Source organism: Taudactylus pleione, unplaced genomic scaffold (assembly GCF_031769625.1).
Source record: "Taudactylus pleione unplaced genomic scaffold, aTauple2 ptg000199l, whole genome shotgun sequence".
Taxonomy (NCBI): domain Eukaryota; kingdom Metazoa; phylum Chordata; class Amphibia; order Anura; family Myobatrachidae; genus Taudactylus; species Taudactylus pleione.
The window spans coordinates 10,702,181-10,725,788 of record NW_028284601.1 but is presented as its reverse complement, the minus strand read 5'-3'; the positions used below and the strand labels follow the sequence as shown (position 1 = coordinate 10,725,788).

At 42.2% G+C, this 23,608-nt stretch overlaps 2 protein-coding genes across 2 annotated transcripts in view; one reads left to right on the top strand and one right to left on the bottom strand.

The window, feature by feature from the left end:
- The window catches only part of LOC148518784 (cytochrome P450 2G1-like), a 50,934-nt gene extending 43,440 nt beyond the window's left edge, over positions 1–7,494 (top strand). The window contains exons 8-9 of the mRNA XM_088477121.1: positions 3,108–3,249; positions 7,313–7,494. Coding sequence (XP_088333247.1) covers positions 3,108–3,249; positions 7,313–7,494 — 324 coding nt within the window. The remainder of the gene's footprint in view (positions 1–3,107; positions 3,250–7,312) is intronic.
- The window catches only part of LOC148518781 (cytochrome P450 2C23-like), a 395,981-nt gene that overhangs the window by 219,770 nt on the left and 152,603 nt on the right, over positions 1–23,608 (bottom strand). The gene's annotated exons all lie outside the window — the stretch shown is intronic.

Genomic DNA, 23,608 nt, shown 5'->3' with positions numbered 1-23,608 from the left:
CTGTTTCAGAGGGATCATTTGCAAAATGAAAGGTGTAGTGACACTAGTGCAGGTGGTGAAAACAATTCCAGTAGGATTATCTCAGCCAAATGGCAAACTGAATTTATTAATGACACAATCAAAATTACAATAAAAGATAAAAACGTGGTTACCCAATTATATAAATTCATACAAATTAGCATATAATATAATAGCAAACTTCAGAAACATGAATTGTCATGAGGAAAAGGGTTTCTTATCCAAAGTGCATATGGCGCAAATAAGTATAGCAGCAGAATATAATTTAACATGAACCTCCAGGTGTCAAGGACATAAAAACTTAAAGTGCAATGAGTATGAATAAATAAAGTAAAACACTAATTTCCATGAAACTTCTGGTATCAAGGAGGCAACAAAAGTACAATAAGTCCCAAATCTGTAACTGAGCAGTCCAAATCACTCCAAAGATTCGTATATAATAAAATAAAAGTGAAAGTTAATCATCCATACCATGTGCTGGTAGTGAGTGTCACTCCGTGTAAAAAACAAGGGTTCTGGACGCCACCCATTCTGGACACTCACAGGCTTAGGTGTAGAATGTCAGTGGTAGGTACTGAACACAACGCCATTGCGTTTAAAGCTACAGTAAATAGCTCTTTTTCAAGGATTGTTTGCACCCAACATGAAAGTGGCATAAGTCCCAGTACTAATGATAACGGCTGCAGCTGTTGATGTAAGAACAATGGGAAGGATGGGTTTCCACATGCAGTCACTTGGATTTTTAGTATACATGGGCGGGTACTTGCATTACTGTAGTGTAATCAAGCAGTCACAATCAGGTGGAAGAGCAGTCCAACTCAGAATCAACCACCTTCATCCAAACTTTTAAAATGGAGAGTTTCTGCTTTAAAGTGTACTGTAGATTTTACAGTAAAAAACTAAATGTAGAAATTGGAAATTTGCTGTATTGGAAGGGTGGATTACTACCAAAGGAAAAAACAGCAACAACAAGAACAATACAACACACACATTTGCTTTTACTACATACATTACGTTTTTGCAGATCATATAAAAAAAAACAAAAAACACTTTTTTGGCCATTTGGGTAAATTGTCTTTGCCATATGAGGTAAAATAAGCAAACTGATGCTATTCTCTGGTAAGTTCGTTTTTGGAGTTTGAGGAAGAAAAGTCCACATGCTACAGTATGGGGACAGTGGCCCAGATAGGTAATGAAGGTTAAGCCGGAGCTATTAGTGATATCTCCTGCATTACCACTGTGATGAATACATCTGATATTTAGAATTAATAAGTGGAATTGACTATTTTAACTTATATACATTAATGAGGGAATTTAATTAGCCACGATAATGTAATAATTTATTGCATGGTAAGTTTTCGCATCTATCGCTTATCGCGGCACTGCACATTTTCATTTTTTGCGCAATTGTTTTGCGAAAGATACAATGCGGCATTCACTCAATCATTTTTTGTGGTGGTACCCATAATAAGTATAGGTAAAAATGGGAAAATCTGCCTGTACCTAATAAAAATATTTAGGGTTCTTAAAATGTGTCCAATGGCTGTTATATGCATGTTTTTAAAATGGTGAAATAATGATATAAAGCAATTGTTTTTGGGGGAAACATATGTTCTTTTTAAATTGGGGGTGCATACAATTGCCTATAAGCAGGGCTGGATTAAGGTCTGTGGGGGCCCTGGGCAACAAACTGGTGGGGGCCCCTATCAATAAAATGATCAAAGTAATATATTGGCAATGTTATAAATAAAAGTATAATGTCTTTGTGTATATATATATATATATATATATATATATATATATATGTACACACAAAGACACATCTTGTTTGTTTCATTTCAAAACCATTGTGGTGGTGAATAGAGGCCAAAATCTGAAAATTCTGTCAATGGGCCTGATTCAGACCCACTCGCGAGCGGCTGTCCGCTCGCAAGTGGGTCGATGGTCTGCACTGAGCATGCGCACGACGGAGGGAGCTCCGTCGTGCGCATGCGCCAGACACGACGAGCGAAGGACTTTCCTTCGCTCGTTGTGTCCGATCAAAGGGGGCGTGCTGTCAATGTTGATTGACAGCACGCCCCATTTGGTGGGCGTGCCGGGGGCGTGCCTCCCTGACGGGGGCGTTCCCACGGGAACGCCTCCCGTCAGAAGCCGGCCCACTGACATCACTAGTGATGTCAGTGGGAGTGATTTCGGCTCTGATAGAGCCAAAATCACTCCGGAGTTTACGGTTGAAAACCTCAACCGCAGGCTCCGGCTCGCAATTTCGATGGTCGCGATGGTCACGACCATCGCGGCCATCAAAATGCACGCTCGTATAGCCTGTGGGTGGTGACCCACAGCTATACGAGCGTCCAGGAGGACGCTCCATGAAAATGGAGCCCGGCCCTCATTCAGAGCGTGCGCTCTGCTCAGAGCGTACGGCTCTGAATGAGGGCCAATGTCCCAATATTTATGGACCTGACTGTATCTGTTCCACATAAATTATTACATTTTTCTGCATTGTACACTTTTTCATTCCAAATGTGACATGTCAAATTTGGCCAAATTCAGATAATTAAAAAAATATTTTAGCCTAAATAGTTATGTAGGCGGGTGTCCCGATGGTTTTGAACCAAGTCCAGATATTTTTAGGCAACATAAGGGGTTTTGCACTATTTTTTACCTACTCAGGAAGTGCTAAAAACATTTTCGTGGCAAATGGTATGGAGAATTAGCACCTGCAGAAAGTCGCAACTAATAGGATTGTGTGAAAAGTACAAATTTACAGGATAAGTCATTTTTTTTGTGGAAAAGCAACTTATCACGGCTGATTGAATATCCTCCCTATGTGATGATGAATATGCCCCATAGAGTATTTTACAACATTCATATACGTATTATACAAGTCACAATACACTATCTCAGAATTTTTTTTAATTGCAGAAGCTTTAGGCAGGTTTCTAAGATACATTTAATTATTACTGTTTAATATATACATTTAATCCTGTTTAATATATCTATCTAATAAATATATTTTTTTAATTAAATAACATGATACATTTTGTGAATTTCTTTTTTGTACTCTCTGCAAATTCTCATGTTTCCAGGATACCGATGTTTTCCCAATGCTGACATCTGTGCTGAAAGATCCGTCTTGTTTTAAGTACCCAACAGAATTCAACCCTGAAAATTTTCTTAACGAGAATGGAGAATTTCAAAAGCATAATGCCTTTATGCCTCTATCTGCAGGTACTGTATACACTTTATTTGCAAGACTTCTCTAAAATATGTTATTTAAGATAAACCCATATAACATAGTGGTCATAGAGTCAGATTTAGATTTATGATTTACTAAAGTAATTTGAGTGGGCCCCTGCCACAAAAATTTTATTATCAAAATGATATACTGATGATACTAGGAAAGTACTCAGGACGCCGACGGACGAAATCCCAACCGCCGGCTTCCCGACTGTCTAGTCCCGGCAAGGTTCTAATGACAGGCGTCAAAATCCCTGTTGTTAGACCTACGCCGGGAGCCCGACATCCCGCATACCGAACGAAGGTAAGCCGGGTGCTGGGCGCAGCAAGCCATGGGGGGGAGGGTTAGGTTAGGAGCTCCCGGGGAGGACTTAGGGTTAGGCTAGGGGAAGGGGGGGTTAGGCACCCCCGGGGTGAGGTTAGGGTTAGGCACCCCCTTGGGAGACTTAAGGTTAGGCTGCAGGGAAGGGGAGTTAGGTTTAGGCACTTAGAGGGGGGTTAAGTTTAGGCACTTGGGGGGTAGGTTAGGGTTAGGCACCCCTAAGGGAGGGTTAGGGTTGGGGGGGGATTAGGATAGCAATACTTACCAAAAAGGACGATCGCGATTTTCGCTGCTGTCGGGAGTAAATCATACCCATTCCTGATACTATGTACAATGCTAGCCAGAATTGTAATAGTTAAAATGTGAAATTATTGAACTAAAATCATTAATTTAAAACAGACTTTTTTTTTTTAAAGTAGAAGTATAATTTTCTATTATCCAATCCAGCCCGCTGCAGCTGCTGACCAGCCACATCAGGAAACAGAAATACAGTACACAACTGTCTATGAAATGTGCATTCGCCCATAAGAGGGATATGGGGGGATGGGATGCTGGCACTCGAAATCCAGGCAGTCAAAATCCCGATGCTGGCATCCTGACAGGGTTAGAATACCAACACCTGTTGGAAAGAATCCTAACCCTCTCCCTACCCTAACCCTCCCTCCTTCCCTGGTGCCTGGACCAAACCTCCATCTCAGTGCCTAAACCTAACCTCTTCCTCGCAACCCCCTAATCTCCCCCTTAGTGCCTAACCCTAACACATCCCCTAGTGCCTAACCCAACCCCTAATTCTAACCCTCCGCCTTACCCCACTACTCACCTTCGGGATTCCAGCAGTCAGGATGCTGGCACCGGGATTCTGACAGGTGTCAGGATTCCGGTGCCAGCATTCTTAGCACTGGAATCCCGCGGTCGGGATATTGACCGCATCCCGGCTATTGGTACAGCATGGCCAGGAGAAGGGGGTGGCAATACTTTGTGGGGACCCAGGGGAGAGTGCCTCATTAGCTGCATCTATGATCTAATATAGGTCCATTTGCACTATGTATATATAAAAAAATCCAAGAAAGCAAAAATATAAAAACAGCACACATTATATATATACAAATGCTCTGATTCTGGTTAAGAATTAGGCAACATATTGCATTGACTTCAAAGTTACTTGCATCCTACATCACAGCACCACTGCCTCCCAAGAGAAATTAAATGTAGTCTAGGAGTTTGAATAAAAGGGGTACTGTTGCTGAATTGGAAGTACGTCTATTTTTGTATGTTAAGTCTACACATTTTTAATGCCCATCTTCTAAAAAGCAGCAGATTTCCCTGTATGTGACATTGCATGTACTGGCAACTGGAGAGTCCCCACAGAAAAGGTGGTTGATCCAATACAGTAAGGGCAAATTTGCGTAACTGCGGACAGATGCAGAGCATGGATGCACATATATTGCTCTCAGTAGCTATATCAGTTGCAGATGCCTGAGGCTCAGTGATGATACTACAGATTAAAGATGATGACAATAGCCAGAACTATCTAGAGGTTTCTGATTGGCTGATTGTGAATTCACTACTGAAGCTAGTAAGAGGTCTTTTTCATTGATTGTGATTTTGTGGACATACTGTGTTTTAAAATAAATTTAATTCATATGCAATGAGGAATATTAATATATATGTTATATTATAGATTTTTTTTTATTTCAATCAAATTAAACTGTTAATTTTTTTTGCGCAGTACCTTAAAAAATGTTTTTGTGCTTATGACCTGGTTGGGTGTAAGTAATGTATATGCCTAGTGTAGTATATGCCTAGTGCTTACTGATCTTGAGTTATTGATCTACAAGTACAGTACATAATATGTCCTATACTGTGACATATAATACAATTGCACTTGTCCTTGTTAACTGATAATGTGCAAAAAATGTTGTGTACTGTAACCATTACAAAATGCTTCAGGTCATTTTACAGTAGTAGTAGGGTTATATTATTACATAACACACAAGAAATGGTAAATTTATTTGCATTTAACCAGGAAGGCCTATTGTGCAGAGCTAGTGTTTTTTTATTTTGTGGTATCCTACACTCTGTTCAATGTAACAATAATCTAATTCTGCATTTTGCTCAGTCATACCACAGAATGAATTGACTGACATTCCAGCTCTATTCATAGACTATAAATTATACAAAAAGATTTGCTGGATTTTTGAAACAAAACTGGATCTCTTAGATTATGGGCTCTATTTACTACAATCCGCATTTGTAATGCAGATTGTAGTGTGATATTATCAACTGAATTCACATTGCAAATTCAGGGAATATCGCAGGGATTTACTACAAATCCCTTTCAAGAACAGAGCTTGCGAGAAAGCTCTGTCCCTGCGAATCCCCTCCGCATTTCAGTCATGATATTTTCACAAAAAAATACCGTGACTAGTGCCGGCCACCGCTGCTACCCCCCCGGCGCTGAGCCCCGCCCCTGACATGAAGCCCCGCCCCCACGATCACGGACCCCCCCGACCCACCCTCCCTTAATAGCACTTGCCTGCAGTCATCGGTGCTCCGGTGATGTCTTCCATGCCTCCAGTCAGCTGATTTTCCATACTGCACTGGGACCCAATCACCTGATGACCGGGCCGCAGTGCAGCATGGGAGACCAGCTAACCAGAGGGGAGTCATCACCGGAGCCCTGACCACCAGTCACCTGGAGTCAGGTAAATTAATTTTTTTGTTTTTACTTTTTTTTTTTTGCAGTGTTTCAGCTTTCGGTCTGTTTAGACCACACAGCTGATCACAGGGACCGGCTCCGGGCTCTGCTCTGCCTTTTAGAGCAGAGTAGGAGTCCGGTAGCTGGGGGAGACCCTGGATAACGCCACCTCCAGGTGGCGTTATTAGCACAGGACTTAGGGGTTGAAGTAGAATTTTTATGAATTCTACTCCAATTGCCCTGTAATAACTATAGGTGATACTAAAATAATGTGAAAAAGGTGTGAAAACACCCTTTTTCACTTTATTTTAGTAAAAATAATGTTAATAAATAGAGTCCTATATCATAAGTACTTTGCACCACAGTGAAATTGTTGTATCCACCCTCCAATTTACACACAGACCGACAGCAGATAAGAATTGAATGGAATTGATTCTTTGACCCTAGTAAAAGACATCTCTATATAGCATATTTGCAGGCTTTTACATTGTCAAACAGCCAATTAATTCAAATAAGTATTGTAATAAGATGCAATTTAAGAATAGATTTGCTGAAGTTACTGATATTTTATCAATTAGAAGAAAATTTGGGAGGTACTGAAACATGTATCCTTTAGGAGATGAAAACTTATATGGATGATGTACATGTACCAACATTGCATTTTGGTGCACATTCTGCACTGAATCACAGCAACAAATCAGTTAGCTTTTATCTGTCTATAATTACTATGGTTTAATGCACAATTTACACCTACAGACAACTTTTGCAAATTAGCCTAAATGAGTCTAAATAACTGGCCTGGATTACAATACATTGATGCTACTTCCACTATTTTATTACACTACCTCTGTATGGAAATTTTAAATTTGTGATGTATAATTATTTAATATATATTAGTTAGATTTTGCCTTTGTTTTTGTCCTACTGCAAATTAATGAGTGTTAGTGAAAGTTCTCACTTCCAAAATTGAGTTAAGTTATTATAGTATCATGTGTGACACTTATCACTTACTGCTATGTCCTCACACTTCTTAGGAAAGAGAATCTGCCTCGGTGAGCCCCTAGTACGAATGGAACTATTCCTCTTCATTACCACCCTACTGCAAAATTTTAACCTGAAGTCCCCTGTGCCACAGGAAGAACTGGACATTACTCCAAATGTATCTGGACTGGGGAACTTCCCGAAACCATACAAAATTGCCTTTATTCCTCGGTAACTGTTAAAATGGGAGCTTTCAGGATTCTGCCTTTACATATTTTTGGGTGCAGGAGGAAAATTTAATTTGTCATAGTATTTGTGAATTTGGAATTTCTTTAATTCGTTGCCTTTGTTTGGCCCACTTTGGTTCCATTAATGTATCACATTACTGGGACCAAATGGGCTGAACGAGCTGTGAATGAGCTCTCCCCCTCCAGGGGTGACAGCAAGGTGTAATTACATCTGACCCACAAAGGCCATGATTTATGTGTGATGTAAGATGTTTTAAGATTTTTAAATCTGATGTTTTAATAAAACTATGTACCACTGCAATAGAGACAAATTGATTGATCAATTTCATTGGGTGTACTCTGGTATGAGGGTCTCATTATAGATGAATCAAGAAGATCATTCCTTATCCATGTCTCTGCAATGCTGAAAGGGTTAATGCTCGTCACTGTGTGCCTTATACAGGGAGTGTGGATTTTATTGGGCAACCCTGGGAGGTAACGGGTGGGTGGCTAGGCAGACATGGGTATGTTCTTGACAGCAGCTGCATCTAAAGATACAGCTCGCCATGCTGAGACGGAGAAACTATGTCTGTCAAAGGGCTGGTGCAAGTTTCGACGGTGCATACAATGGTGCATCTAAAGATGCGCTGATATGGATTAGCATAGCTGCAGGTGGATGTGTCACTATGAACAAAATTGGCCGCGGCAAAGATGCAGCCGCGCCTGTATCTGCGTCGGACTCGGAATCTAACCCAGAATCTTGCTCTTTGCAATTTGGGAAAGGATGATTAATACTGTATTTACCAAATCAAGAACCTAATTTTATTTTTGATGAGCTGGTCCAGTTCTCAGAGAACCGGAACTTCCAGATCCGAGGTGAGAACCAAGCTACTGTAGGCTCGGGTTTTCCCACTTGACTCGGATCTCAAAACGAGGCAAAACGGCTGTCACAAGCCATGGCAGCAGCTTGCTTCCTTCTGGCTCTGGGCTTACACTGGCTCACAATATACAGAATCCTGGTCTGCTGGTAACTAAGCGCCGGGGATGCCAAAGGGAGTGACGTATACTCCCAGATGCTGCTGATTGGCTGCTCCACCTGTTTGTAGCTTCCAGATTCATGCTGCCTCACTGGTTATAGTGTTTCCCCTGACCGCTCGGCTTGGCTGCACTATCTACTCTCTGGTACAATTTGTACTCCAGCTGCTGTTCCAATCCACGACTCTCCGCCTCCCTCCATGCTGCCTTTGTCCAGGCTTCAGCAGGTAGCTTCGTTTATTCAGACTGTTATACCACTTTGTTCTGTCTGGCTTTAGCTAGCTGTTTTCTCACCGTCCACAAGCTGCACATAGTGAACACAGGCTTTAGCCTCAGTGTCCATGTTTCCTCTGTTTTAGCGGCAGCTACAGCTTCCTCAGCCACACTGTGTGTAACCGGACTGTACTTTTGCACCTGTACAATCTCTGCCTGCTGCTACACATCTAGCCAAGTTATCCTGCCCTCCTGGCAGGCTACACATCTAGCCAAGTTATCCTACTCTCCTGGTAGGCTACTCATCTAGCCAAGTTATCCTGCCCTCCTGGCAAGCTACTCATCTAGCCAAGTTATCCTGCCGTCCTGGCATGCTACTCATCTAGCCAAGTTATCCTGCTCTTCTGGCAGGCTACACATCTAGCCAAGTTATCCTACTCTCCTGGCAGGCTACTCATCTAGCCAAGTTATCCTGCCCTCCTGGAAGGCTACACATTGCATGTCAGGCCAAGTATCCTGCTCTTCTGGTGAGACACTTTCATAACAATGTCATCCTCCAGCTGTCAGATTCTCACGGGTTTTGGATAATATAAAGGTCCCTGCGATCTGTGCCATTTTAACTCCTGCTGTAGAAAGAGAATCTAGCAGACGTAGTCAGTCACTGTCAGTCACTCAGTGTGTGTGTCAAGTTGAAGTCTCGGCCTGAAGGATGCTGCTGTGTTGTCCATATAGGGGCTTAGGCCACAGTATATAAATGGGGGCTTCCTACAGTGAGTGCTGCAGCTGCTGTGTCACTTGTCCTATCAAATAACTGTGGCTTCTGCAGTGTTTTTGTCCTGTCCATCAGGCTAAGGCTGCAGTCCATAAAGGGGTGCTGTGTTGTCCAGGGGGGGTGCTCTGGCAATTGGGGGTGCTCTTCCCCAGTTTAAAAAAAATTGCTTTTGTTTGTGTGTGTGCGCTAGCAACTTAGTTGCACTATTATTGTATGGTGACACTGCCGCAGTTTATCGTCCATGTATTTGTGACTCTGCAGGTGGTCTGTCTGCACCTGGTAGGGGTGCTTTATTGTCCATAAAAAAGGGGTGCTGTCTGTGTTGTTCATCAAGGGGCTGTTGCCTCATTCAGGGGTGCTCTTCCTCAGTTTAAAAAAAAATATTGTTCGTGACACTGCCGGTCAGACCACAGTGTAAAGCTGCCCATCCACTAGCAGACCTCAAAACAACTGCACGATTACATTTGTAATCGTGCAGTTGTTTGTCAGCCTGTGATGTGCCTTCACTTAATGAGCAGTCGTTCAGTGTAGGCACATCAATCATCTGCAAGCATGCTGTACCTGACGTTAATGTCAGGTTGTCCAGCATGTTTGCCCGATGATAGATGTCTAAACGACCAGTGGGAGCGAGCATCGCTGGTCATTTTAGACATTTTTACAAATGATTTGCAAACGAGTTATGAACGATTGAACAATCGCGATATTGTTATCGTTCAATTCCTCAACTTAATGCCCTTAGTGGATGGGCACCTTCAGTTTGTTGATGTGGAGGATGATCAAATGAGAGGAGAGCAGGAACCACAAACCAGTCTAGCAACTGCTGCCAGCAGTCATGATGATGATGCAAGGCTGTCAACATCATCTATGAAGGCTGATGCTCAAGGGCTTAAGTCAAAATAAAAAAGCAATGTTTTACAGTGTTAAAGAATAAAATATTAAAAGCTAAGTTAGCTGCAGAGAAACAAAATATTGGCAATATGCCATTTACTACACGAAGTGGCAAGCAAGGGATAAAGCCTTGGCCTTTATTTATCACTGGTGGTTCTGCATCTTATGATGACGTAAGCCCTTCTCCCTGTAGAAGTGTCAAAAAAATTGAAATCGCTAAAGCACATGAACCAACTGTGTGCTCGGAAAAGTCACAGATCCCCAAGGAGAGTCCAAGTGTGTCAGCATTTGCCATGTGTGAGTTTGACCTTTCTAATACTATACTTATAGAGGATCCTCCTTCCACCATTTGTGTGCCCTCTGCAAATGTGGGGTTGAGCAGCACAAGTCAACATGCAGACATAGAAGTCGAAGATGCTTCTGTCTAATTGCATCAGGAGGATGAGAAGGATATTTCTGTAGTTGGCACTAACAAGGATGATGAGGATGTTGATGATGAGGATGACATTTGTGTAAATCAGGCAACAGTTGTTGCCCATGGTATGAAAACACCCATTGTTGTCATGTCGGGGCAAAATACAAAAAGATCCACTTGTCATGTGTGGAATTATTTCCACACAAATCCGGAACAACGGTTGTCAAGCCATCTGTAACATTTGCCAAGCAAGAGTGAGAAGAGGTAAAGACCTTAACCATTTACGAACCTCCTCCCTGTTACATCACTTGCAGAAAATTTATCAAATTCCAAAGTGTTTGCAAAATTCAAAAAGTTTGGCTAAAGACGTAGCAATTAGTCCAGCTTCACCTAGTTGCTCCCTTCTCTCTGTTAGATCCAAGTACCTGCATTCTCCACCACCAACACCTGCATCATCAACATCCTCAATCGTGGTTGAAAGTAGTCCTGCTGCATCCAATTTCATAAGCATGACTGACTCCTCTCCTATTAGTGATTCCTCAGAAGGATCCTTCTGTGCTACACCTGTTGCTGCTGATGCTGCTGCTGGGGGTGGATCTTCTTCCCATAAAGGGACCAAGAAGACTACTACTAGTAGTAATGTAAAAAAAAAATTGACTATTACACAATCCTTTGATAGAGGAAGTAAGTATAACAGCTGTCACCCAGTTGCACAGCGGATCACTTACGCCATGACGGCTGTGCTAGTATTAGATGGTGAAATGATAGAAAATCATGATGATAGTGTGGAGGAAGTGCAAAAGCAGGATGAGGGGAACATTTGTGTCCTATCTGATGCTAATGAGGATGTTGATGATGAGGATGTTGTTTACGCAAATCACCCACCAGTGGCAGCAGTTCTTGCTTGTGATAAAAAGAAAGCCAGAAAAGCCATGTCTTGGGTGTGGAATTATTTTAATCTAAATTCTGAAAACCATTATGAAGGCATCTGTTCCATTTGTAAAGCCAAAGTTAGCAGAGAAAGGGACGTTAACCATCTAGGCACCTCCTCCCTGTTACGTCATTTGCAGCGAGTTCATGCAATTTGCTTAACAAATTTATAATAATTTGTAAATTAATAACAAGCAGTTCAGTATCAGTTACCAGCAGTTTGGACCAGCACATGCAATCTCCTTCATCACCACCCTCATCATCAACCTCCTCCTTAATAATTGAAGTTAGTCCTTCCAAAAAATGTTTTGTGGGGGCCCAAACAAACCAAGGAGTTCAACCACAAAAGTGTCAGTCCTAGTGGCTAAAGTGCTTGGTTTGTTAAAATGTCCTTTTTAATATCCCACATAAGAGTGTATGGGAGGGACAATTCCATCTTGCACCTCTTTTCTTTACATTTTGCACAATTTGGGGCACTGCTGACTGACATTATTATAGTTTATTAAACTGCCATCCTGTCTGCCACTGCTGTGTGACAATGTTTCATAGATGTCCTATATTTTTTTAAACTGTCGTGCGTTTGTGCTGCTGCTCTGTTGCTTACTTTAGCCAGCCAGCTCGCTGCGGCCTTTGGCCTATATTGGTGAAAAATAGAGAAATCAATATTGTGAGCTGTGAGGTAGTTAAAAATGGCTGGAAATGCCTGAAAAAGATTGTTATTAAGGTTAATATTACTGTAGGAACAAAAAACGGCCCAAATTATTTGGTTTTAGCTGTTTATATAATTTTTTTGGAAAGAAAATACAGATCCAAAACCAAACCACTCAAGGGTGGTTTTGTAAAACCAACTCCAGATCCAACACCTTGAAGGAGATACAGATCCAAAACCAAAACATGGGAGTTCGCACACATCCCTAATATTTATACATATATACATATGTATACATGGCATTTAAGGGATCAATTATTATTGACCATTTATTTGAAGGGAAAAGGGGTAAGGTAGGTGAAGGTATAGTAGCTCATATGGACATCAATGAACAACTGAACCTAACTCACACATAAACATTTGCTGATACACAGCTCTCCCTAAACCCTTACAAGGATTGACCCATCCAGTTAGATGGTGTTGCCTTGCCCAGCAGGGCATACAGTATAAAAAACAAACATTTTCACAAGGAGAGCGCACCCATAACACTTTATAAACCAGCAACAGTGCCCTTCTTAATCGCCACTAAGGCAAAAGCAGCCAAACCAATAACGAAATGAAAACAGACAAAAAACGATAAAGGGGTGGGAGGAAGGGAGAAGATTCTGGAACAAAGAGGCAGGCTGGTAAGTGAAGCCTGACTTTATCACACACAAAATCCTTCACTATTGGCTAATAGGATATGGAATATCACTGAAATTCAAGACAGGAAAGCTTAAAGGGGACAAACACCATGTACAAACTGGGAATCATTCTTCGAAAGCCTTGGGGTTGAATTGTCTTCAGACTTAAAGAAAAAGCCTATATTTTCAGAGAAAAACAAATAAAAACTTTTTTAGCTTTTTTGGTTATATTTTCTTTTTGACATGTTAGAAGAAGCAAAACAATTAATGGTGTTAAAGGTATTTTTTCAAGTTGCCATGTCTTTTGAAAAGAAAAACAAAATAAGTGTTTAATTTGTTTTGGTACTGTATAAAAAATAGTGACATTAATGTCATGATTTCATGAGCACAAAAGTTGTCAAATGGACTCAGCACAGGAGTGAGAAAACTTTAAGCAGTGAAAGGGTTAATGACAGGCGTCGGGATTTTGACGCCTGTCATTAGACGCTTGCCGGGATTTGACAGTCTGGAAGCCGGCAGTCGGCATTGTGACCGTCGGCTTTCGGACTGCATCCCCTGTCTTATACCATGCAGTTCTGATTAAGGATGGGATGTATCAAACATTGCATTGTGGATCGATATATCCTGCCACTTACTGAATGCATTCCAGTGGAGAATTGATACTGGCACTAGGGTGGGCTGATTGGAGTTTGAGGGGGTGTGGAGATAAATTTGGGGCACCAGCAAGGTGGATCAGTGAACAAATGGTACAACAGCTGAACAGGCACCATGGGGGTGTGGGCAGAGAGAGGCCGCAGTGACCAGGGCAACCATAAGAGGAGGTGATCAGGAAACAGTGAAGGGGGAGCTGATCAGAGCACTGGGGGGTTTTGGGCACCAGGAGAGAGGTTACAATAGAAGTCCTGGATCGGGGGACAAGTGGGGGTGGGGGACAGCCAATTGGGGCACAGAAGGGGTAACTAATTGAGGCACTAGTGGTGGCATACTGGGGCACCAAGGGTTGGAGGTCTTCAGGACAGTGCATCGGGGCATAATGGGCAAATAGATTTATATTAAGTTTTATTTACATTTAGCAATAAACAAGAGACTGTAAGGAGCAGAGCTGCCTCTTCCTCACAGGGTCCAAGGGTCCCGTCTCATGTCATTCCTTCTAACACTGATTTAAAAAAGTTTGCATATCATGTTAATTTCATTATCTTGATCCCACCAAAGACTGATAGAGTTGGTGCTGTGTGACAGGAAACCAGTATAGTATAGAATTCACCAGCGTTTCTCCATTCCCAAGGTGTTTCTTCATGGTAGTTTTATGGTCATGGATAATTCATTAATATAGGTATGTTTTTTTTGTGGGAGAGCAGGGGACCTCAACACATTCTCCTACCCATCACTGGTGCTGGTGGCTGGCTTTGTTCAGGACTAGCAGGCCCCAATTGATCTGCCACATTGTGTCAAAAACTTTTAGAGAAGGGGAACTTGCAATAAATCATAGGCTCAAATCAGGAATATTTACCCCTATGGATGGCTGTGGTGTTAGATAGAGGTTTGTGCGAGACAGAGGCACTGTCACTGGGGTTTGATCATGGTCAGCAGTGAGAAAATGAACCATTACCAGAACAGACAGTTTTGCTAGTGGTGTGAAGGGGGCAGCCGCTGAAAAGAAAAATATAACTTAGAGGACATGTATAGGGTAAGCAAATGTCAGTGTTTGGAGTTTTGGCCACATTGTGGGCGTTATTTACTACAGTCCACATTTGACATGCAGATTGTAGTGTGATATTGAGAATTTAGGTAATATCACAAGGATCTATCAAAAATCCTCTGCAGCTTGCGATAAAGCTCTGTCCCTGAGAATCCCTTCCGCAGCCTTGTCACTGTATTTTTTGCAAAAAATACAGTGAGAAGGTGCCGTGCATGCACTCACTGGCTACACTATACCCCCCTACGACCGCGACTTTCACTTACCTCCGGTCATCGGTGCATGGTGATGTCCTCCAATGCTCCAGTTAGCTGGTCTTCCATCCTGTACTGTGAAACCCCGGTCAGCTGTTCTATGCAGCATCTGACCAGGATCACAGTGCAGGAGCCGAGAGACCAGATGACCGGAGCCCCGGGGAGGACATCACAGTAGCAGCGATCACCCTGGATGCAGGTAAGTGTTGTTATTTTTTGCAGCGATCAGTTTGTGGTTTGTTTAGACAAAATAGCTGATCACTGTGGGTGGCTCCAGGCTCAGCTCTGCCTGTTAGAGCAGAGCAGGAGTCAGGGAACCAGGAGAAACCCTGGAAAATGCCATGTCCAGGTGGCATTATTATCACAGGGCTTCCCCTCTGTATTTTTTCACAATTTATTTTTAGTAACTTTGGCCAGATCACATTTCCCATTACAATTATGGGAAATGTGATCTGCTTACTAAAAATATGTGATAATTAGGGTTTGGAGTAGAATTTTATGAATTCTACTCCAATTGCCCTTTAGTAACTGTAGGTGATACACTCTGCTAAAATAATGTGAAAAGAGTGTGAAAATACCCTTTTTCACTTTATTTTAGTAAGACTTAATAAATAGAGCCCTTTGTCTTTATTACTTCCCATCCTAAGTAAATAGATTAGTTAAGCTAGGTACACACTAGACAACTTGCAAATGATGCAATGTCGTCAAAGATTCCCCCTGAACTTCCGGGCAAACGATCTAGTGCATACACACTGTGCAATCTTACCAACGTCCAAGCGATATATAATGCATCGTTAACGACTTCCAAATCGTTAGATCATTAATGATATAATATGTGCTTTCCAAAACACCTGACAACCATCTTAAAGATTTCTACAAAGTTTAAATAATGGGCTGTACTATCTACAGGGTATATAAAGCTGGCGCCATTTTAGCTCTCTGCAGTTCTGCTCTGTGACTAGTGAGGCTTGGTGTATACCTGCTGAATGGTGTATATTGCTTGACTGCTCTGCTTTTTTTTGACTGGCTTAAAAAAGTGTATTCTCTTGTGATGGATACTTTTTGCTATAGGGTTATGGTATCATATGTTGCAGCTGTGGTGTTAGCTCATAGGGAGAGGACTCAGAATAGGAGAGGCCTGAGATCATGCTGGACAATGGGGAGTCTCTCTCTCTCTCACATGCCACTACTTATGGAGACTCGGGAGAACAATCCAGATGATTACCGCAACTTGCTGCGCATGAATGATGCTACCTTCCAGGAGTTGCTGCATCTGGTGACTCCCTACATCCAGAGGCAGAATACCAAGTTGTGGAGGGCCATTTCTGCTGAGGAGAGGCTGATTGCTACCTTGGGGAACCTGGCTACAGGAAGATCCCTTGCTGACCTGAAGTTTGGCTCCCTCATCTCCCTGCGAGCTTTGGGCATCATCATACCAGAGACCTACAAAGCCATCATTACTGTCCTGAACCAGCAGTACTTTAATGTAAGAAACACATTTATGTGTTGTGCAAGATTTTTTTTTCTTTTAAATTAGAAATGTAGAAACTATTGGCCTAATTCAGCACATATCACTAATGCGGCTGTGATTATGCACGCAGGTCTGCTGAGGAAATATGCTAAAATTGCAAACGCAAAGTCGTCGCAGGCCAACTTAAGGATGCCCACTTTCCCTATCTCACATCCTAAATACCCTACAAGTCTGCAAAAAGATCGGTAACATCGAGTAACATCGGATCCTCACACACAATAACAACAGGTCAGAACTTACTCAGAAATTGCTAACCTTTCTGCATGCAGTGAGTACACTATGAGAAACTACGCCATCACAGTGGCTAATTTATGCATGCCCATGAAACGGACAGTCACACCTGCCTGTCTATGACCACCCTGCCATCACCACCCCTAAACAATGACTACCTGTCACTCACTCTGTGATGGCTTTCCATGCTCTGCGATTATGCAGTGTGATCGCAGTTTTCAATTCGTGCATGCACACTGTGATGTATATGCAGTGTGCAATAATCGGCCATCTGCGTTCGCTGTTGCGATCCGTGCTGAATCAGGCCCTATGTACCTTAAAACAGGGCTGGATGTTTTCTTGTATTAAAATATCACTCAACATACATATACAAATTTAAACATTTGCACATTTTATTGAAAACTATATGCATAAATATTCATAAAATTTTAAATTGTATAAAAATAAATAGACCACAAAATATGGATCTAGTAAAATATATGCACATTTAACCACAAATAGTATCTGCATATATTATTATGTAAACAACATTATAACAAAATTACCAACAAGTTTTATCAGTCCCAATAACTTTGGTGCTCTATGATATATGGTGCTTGTGGCACTGATTTGAAAAGGTCAATAAACATGTGCTGTAATCGCAAATTGCAGCACATCAATCAACCCTTCATGAATTTATTGACCTAGTAAAAAAAGCAGCAGAAACATCATATATCATAGAGTAGATATTGGAAATTATAAGACTTGAAGATAATTGCGGTACAAAAATATAACACACTTCTTAAAATTATAAAACTGAGGAGGGTCATCCTCTGCCTCCATTTAGGATCTATAAATGTCAGTAGAAGATGTGGACAGATAGGTGGGAGGGGGAGTAGGATTTGATGGGGTTGGAGACATCATTCTAGTGGGAGGGGCAATTGGGTGGTACTGAGACTAACTTATAAAATTATGTGGCATTAGTTGGCCTCTTTTCCCACAAGTCAGCCTCTCAAATTGTAGCTCTTGATCCGGGACCATTTGATGCATAGCACTTCCCAAATGTGAGGCTAGGATGTCAAATTGGTCGAGTGGGCTTTTCAGCCTTTTGCAGAAATTGATATGCAGGGGTACTAGTTTGTGGCTGGTTTTTGGGGGTTGGTGGTCTTGCTTGGGTAAAGCTTTCACCCTCACTCTCCATGATGGCACTGAGGTCTTGGGTGACCTCAATGTCCAGATCAGGGGTTAAAGACTGTAACAAAAATAAAAGTTTAGCATAACCATTTTTTTTAATCCTAGTTCCCTACAACTATAAAGGAATGGAAAAGCATTGCTGATGAATTTGAATGAAGGTGGAACTTCCCTAACTGTGAGGGAGCTATAGATGGCAAACATGTGTGTATAACCCCCACCTGCCAACACTGGATCCTATTACTACATCTACAAGGGATTCTTTAGCATGGTTCTGATGGCTGTGATGAATGTGAACTACGAATTTGTGGATGTTGACAAATATCGTCGTGCTTCAGATGGTGGGTCCTTCAAACAGATGGCTTTCTGCAATAAGATCATCTCCAAGAGCCTTAACTTGCTGTGTGTTGAGAAAATGAAGCACGGCCTAAATTTTGAATTTGTGGCTGATGAGACCTTTGCACAAAGGGGGCTGATGAAGGCAAATTGTATCAACAATTACAGGCTGTCCAGGGCACGCCGTATTGTGGAGAAGGCATTTGGCATCCTCAGAAATTGCTAATGAATCTTCCACACGGCCATCAACTTGTGTGGGGACAATATAGACTGAGTTGTCTTGGCATGCTATGTCCTGCATAATTTTCTAAGGTGGAAAACCATCCAGCAAAGGACAACTGGCACAGCTATGCCAGATGACCCACAGCAGGCAGAAGACTTGGATCGATAATTGTTTGTGGCAGCAGCAGGGGTTTGTGAAACAGGCACTGTACATGCAAAACAATTCAGGGAGGAATACCTGACCTATTTTAATGGAGTAGAGACAGTGCCATGGCAGGAAGACTGTCTTAAATAAACTAGAGAGGACATATTTGAACTTTATTATGGATTCTGTGGTGACTCTTGCTGTAATCTGCTAATTCATGGTGGGCAGCATTCTATTTTTTTGCTGGAGTAGTCGCTCACCTTCACTCTCCACAGACACTCCTCCTCCCTGTAAAGGTCAATAAACCCTGTCCAGAATTCATGGTCTTTGTCCATAGCCATATCTACCATTAAAAAAAATATTAGTATATACAGGAACTCATTGCAAAGAAAAATTTGAAATCAATAAAACACAGACTACAAATCGCTGTCTGGCTACCCCCAGTAAGGGGGTGGGCAGATTTTTGGACACTTGGCCTGGCTCCCATCAACGGGGTCCTTTAAAAATAATAATAAAAAAAAAAAAAAACCTTTTTTCAAAAGCTTGTATATATTTTGACTGGTTTTAATGGTGTTTGGATATATTTTTACTGGTTTTAATGTTGTTAGAGTTGTTTAATTTTTTTTATGTTTTTTAAATAAAGTAATTTTTTTTTAAATAAAGTTTTAATATGCATATAATTAAAAGTGCCTCAAAACAAAACAATATTTATTCACGCAAAGGTCACTGCCAGGATGATGGTCGCGATGGTCAAGACCATTGCGACCATCGGGTTTGCGACGAGACCCTTGTGGTAGGGTCTCATGGCCACAAGCCCCAGAGATATTTCGGCTCTAACAGAGCCGGAATCTCTCCCACTGACATCACTTGTGATGTTAGTGGGGCCGCCCCAAACGGTAGGCGTTCTCATGGGAACGCCTCCATCTGGGCAGCCACCCCCCCGGCCTGCCCACCAAAGGGGGCGTGCTGTCACTCAACATCGACAGCACGCCCCCTTTGGTGCGAGACCTGGAGTGACGGATTGCCCGTTGCTACCTGGGTCTCGTGCATGCGCACAACGGAGCCGGCTCCATCGTGCGCATGTGCTCTGGGCCACCATCGACCCAGTTGCGAGCGCTTGCAACCGGGTCTGAATTAGGCCCAGTGTGTGAATGAATCGGTATGCAATCGGGAAGCCGACTGCCTAAATACCGGCAGCCGGCTTCCCGACTGTCATATCCCGGCAAGGGTGAAATGCTGGGCGTCTAGATGTAGACGCCCGGCATCCCGATCGTAGTGATGCCGGGTGCCGCGAGTGGACAGCCGCGGGGGGGGTTAGGTTTAGGGCTCCCGGGGGGTACTTAGAGTTAGGCACTCCCCCAGGAGGGTTAGGGTTAGGCTAGGGGGAGGGAGGGTAAGGGTTAGGCACCCACGGGGGGGGACTTAGGGTTAGGCACCCCCCCGGGGGACTTAGGTTTAGGCAGCGGGGAATTGGGTGGTTAGGGTTAGGCACTTAGAGGGGGGATTAGGGTTAGGAACTTGGGGAGGAACTTAGGGTTAGGCACCCCTAAGGAGGGTTAGGGTTAGGGGGGTTAGGGTTAGGGTAGTAGATACTCACCTATCCACAATCTGGATTTCCAGCGCTGTCGGGCTTCCACTGCTCCGAACTCTGCTCATGTCGGGCTGCCACTGACAGGAATCTTGCTGTAATCTGCTAAAGGAATGGGTATGAAATACCGCATGGCCTGCGGTATTTCATACCCATTCCAATGATCTTATTAGTCAACATTACACCAGGTTCAATAGGGTGCAATATATATGTATGCACATGTTTAAGTAACATTGTTGGTCTGGGGTGTTTTACCCAATGTAGATTAGGGGAGCATGCGTTGACATAACATACCTGACACATGAACTTTTTGATTGTGAATAAACACAATAGAAAGGCCGGAAAGCAAGAAATTAACTAGAAAATTGAAAAGAAGAATTAGTGTATTACAAAAAAAGACATCACTAGGTAACCTAGGCATTTAGCAGGGTCATTGGTAGTCTGTGGCATATAAAACACATTGGTGATCTGTGGCATATAATACACATTGGTGGTCTGTGGCATACTGTATAAAACACATTGGTGATCTGTGGCATATAATACACATTGGTGGTCAGTGAGTTATAATACACATTGGTGGTCTATGGCATATAATACACATTGGTGATCAGTGATATATAAGAAACATTGTTGGTCTGCAGTGTTTTACCCAAAGTAGATTAGGTGTGAATGCATGTTCATAACATACCTGAGACAAGGGGGTAAATTTACTAAAGTTTCATTTTGCTTTTAGTGTGATTTGACAATTGACTTTTATTTAATTTTCATTCGATTTTGCATTTGGATATTTACTAAAGGCCAAATTGAATGTAAACTCAAACTTAAAAAAGAATTTTACTCAAATCGCACTCAAAATAGAACATCAGAAAAACATCGGTACTTTTACATAGCCCAACACACAAATCCCTTATTTACTATTAATCGATTTGAAATCAAACACAAAATCGAACTTCAAATCCCCAAATGAATAGACCTGCTTTGTGCTTTCATTTTAGCATGAGCAGGTCGGATTGACACAGATACATGCAGGCATCTCACTGATGTATGCATGTATCTTACTGAAAAAAGCTTAGAAAGAGTTAAAATTAGAAATAAAATGATGTAGGGTCCCCCCCTAAAACAGGACCAGTCCCAAACTTTTCATAGTCAGTCCTGGTTTTGTAAGTATAGGGAAACAATTGCGTAGGGTTCCCCCTGTACTTAGCACAACCAGCACTATGCTCTGATCCTATCCTGGTTCTGGAATTACAGGGGAAAAAATGCGTAGGGTTCCCCTGTAATCTCCTGGACCGGCACCAGACACTTTCTAGCAGGTGACTGATGCCACAGCCAGGGGAACTTTTTCACCGGGCCCCCCAGCCACAGCATCAGCCCTGACCACTAGTCAGCCCAAGGGATTTGGGGACCCCCCCAATAAAAGGCCTAGGCTGATAGCTTGGGGCTATCCCCACAACTCTGGGCGGTGGGTTGATAGTGTAAGTGTTGTGTAAAAAAAAGAAGTGTATAAACATTGTCTTTACAGTAGAACTGCAGGTCCAAGCAAGCCTCCCCTGCATGCTGGTACTTGGAGAACCACAAGTGCCAGCATGTGGTGCATTAAGAGCCCTTGTTACTTGTAGTTCACCTGTAAAGAAATGTTTAAATAAACACAATACACACACACTGTGAAAGTATTTAATACATACATACATACACACTCACACATACTCACCCACATTACCGGGACTGGTCCGCTTTTCCCCGTAGGCATCCATGGTCTTGGTAAAACAAGAAAACGAATAAACACAAACCACAAACTAGGTAACAACCACGATGGTTGTTACCTCCCAAATGAAGAGCTCAGATGCGGCTCCTACTTTTGTAGAGCCATATCTGAGCATTCAATGGCTGAGAGAGGTCAGTCCCCACCTCTCTTAGCCAAAGAATGGCTCCCTTTCTTGTAGTCAATGGAGAGCCACAGGGTTATTAAAGTTCATTCTGCGGTTCCCACCATTGACTTCAATTGACCTCTCTCAGACAATAAATGCTCAAATACGGCACTGTAAAGGCTAGAGCCATGTCTGAGCTCTTAATTCAGGAGGTAACAACCATTGTGGTTGTTACGTAGTTCGTGGTTCATGTTTATTTATTTTGTTGTTTTACCAAGACCATGGAGAAGCGGACCAGTCCAGGTAATGTAGGTGAATATGTGTGTGTGTGTGTATGTATGTATTAAAACTTTACTTTACTTAACTTTTTATGTTTGTTTAAACACTTCTTTACATGTGAACTACAGGTACCAGTGGGCCCTTAATGCCCTGCATGCTGGTACTTGTGGTTCTCCAAGTACCAGTATGTGGGGGAGGCTTGCTGGGACCTGCAGTTCTTCTGTAAACACAGGGGAACCCTACGCAGTTTTTCCCCTGTAATTCCAGAACCAGGACAGGATCAGAGCCCAGTGCTGGTTGTACTAAGTACAGGAGGAACCCTACGCAATGTTTTCCCTGAACTTACAGAACCAGGACTGGCAATGAAAAGTCTGGGGTTTGTCCTGTTTTAGGCGGGGACCCTACATCATTTTTTTTTTACTTTAACTCTTTCTAAGCTTGTTTCAGTAAGATACATGCAGGCATCTCACTGATGTATGCATGTATCTGTGTCAAAACTAACTACTTATGCTGAAAATGAAAGCATGAAGCAGAACTATTCAGTCAGGGATTTGCAGTTCATTTTGAAGTGGGATTTTCTGTTTGATTTGTATATGAACATGCCAAATTGAACAGCAAATCACTGTTCCAAACCGAACCAAATCGAATTTGATTTAGAAAATGCTTCTAAAATCAAATTTTAGTAAATTAGTTATTTGAAGAGGAATTTGTACTTTCGATTTTGATTCGATTTGAGGTGAGCTAAAACAAACATCATCGAAAGTAAAACAAACTTTGATAAAAATACCCCAAGGTCTCTCTGATTGTGAATGACACACAAAGGAAAAGGCCGGGATGTCACAAACGAACTGAAAAATTGAAAAGAAGTATTACAAAAAAGGGCATCACGAGGTAACCTAGATATTCAGCAGGTGGTATCATTGGTGGTCTGCGGCATATAATAAACATTGGTGGTCTGTGGCATTTAATACAAATTGGTGGTCAGTGGCATATAATACGCATTGGTGGTCAGTGACATATAATACACATTTGTGATCAGTGACTTATAATAAACATTGGTGGTCAGTGACATATAATACACATTGGTGATCAGTTACAGGAGCGTTTCTACGTATTGGTTGGGATGGCACTTGCCAGGGGCGCCAGCCAAGGGGGAGGCGCCATTCAGCGTTATCACACACAGCCGTCGGCTGGTTAGTTCATTTTTCATGTCAGTG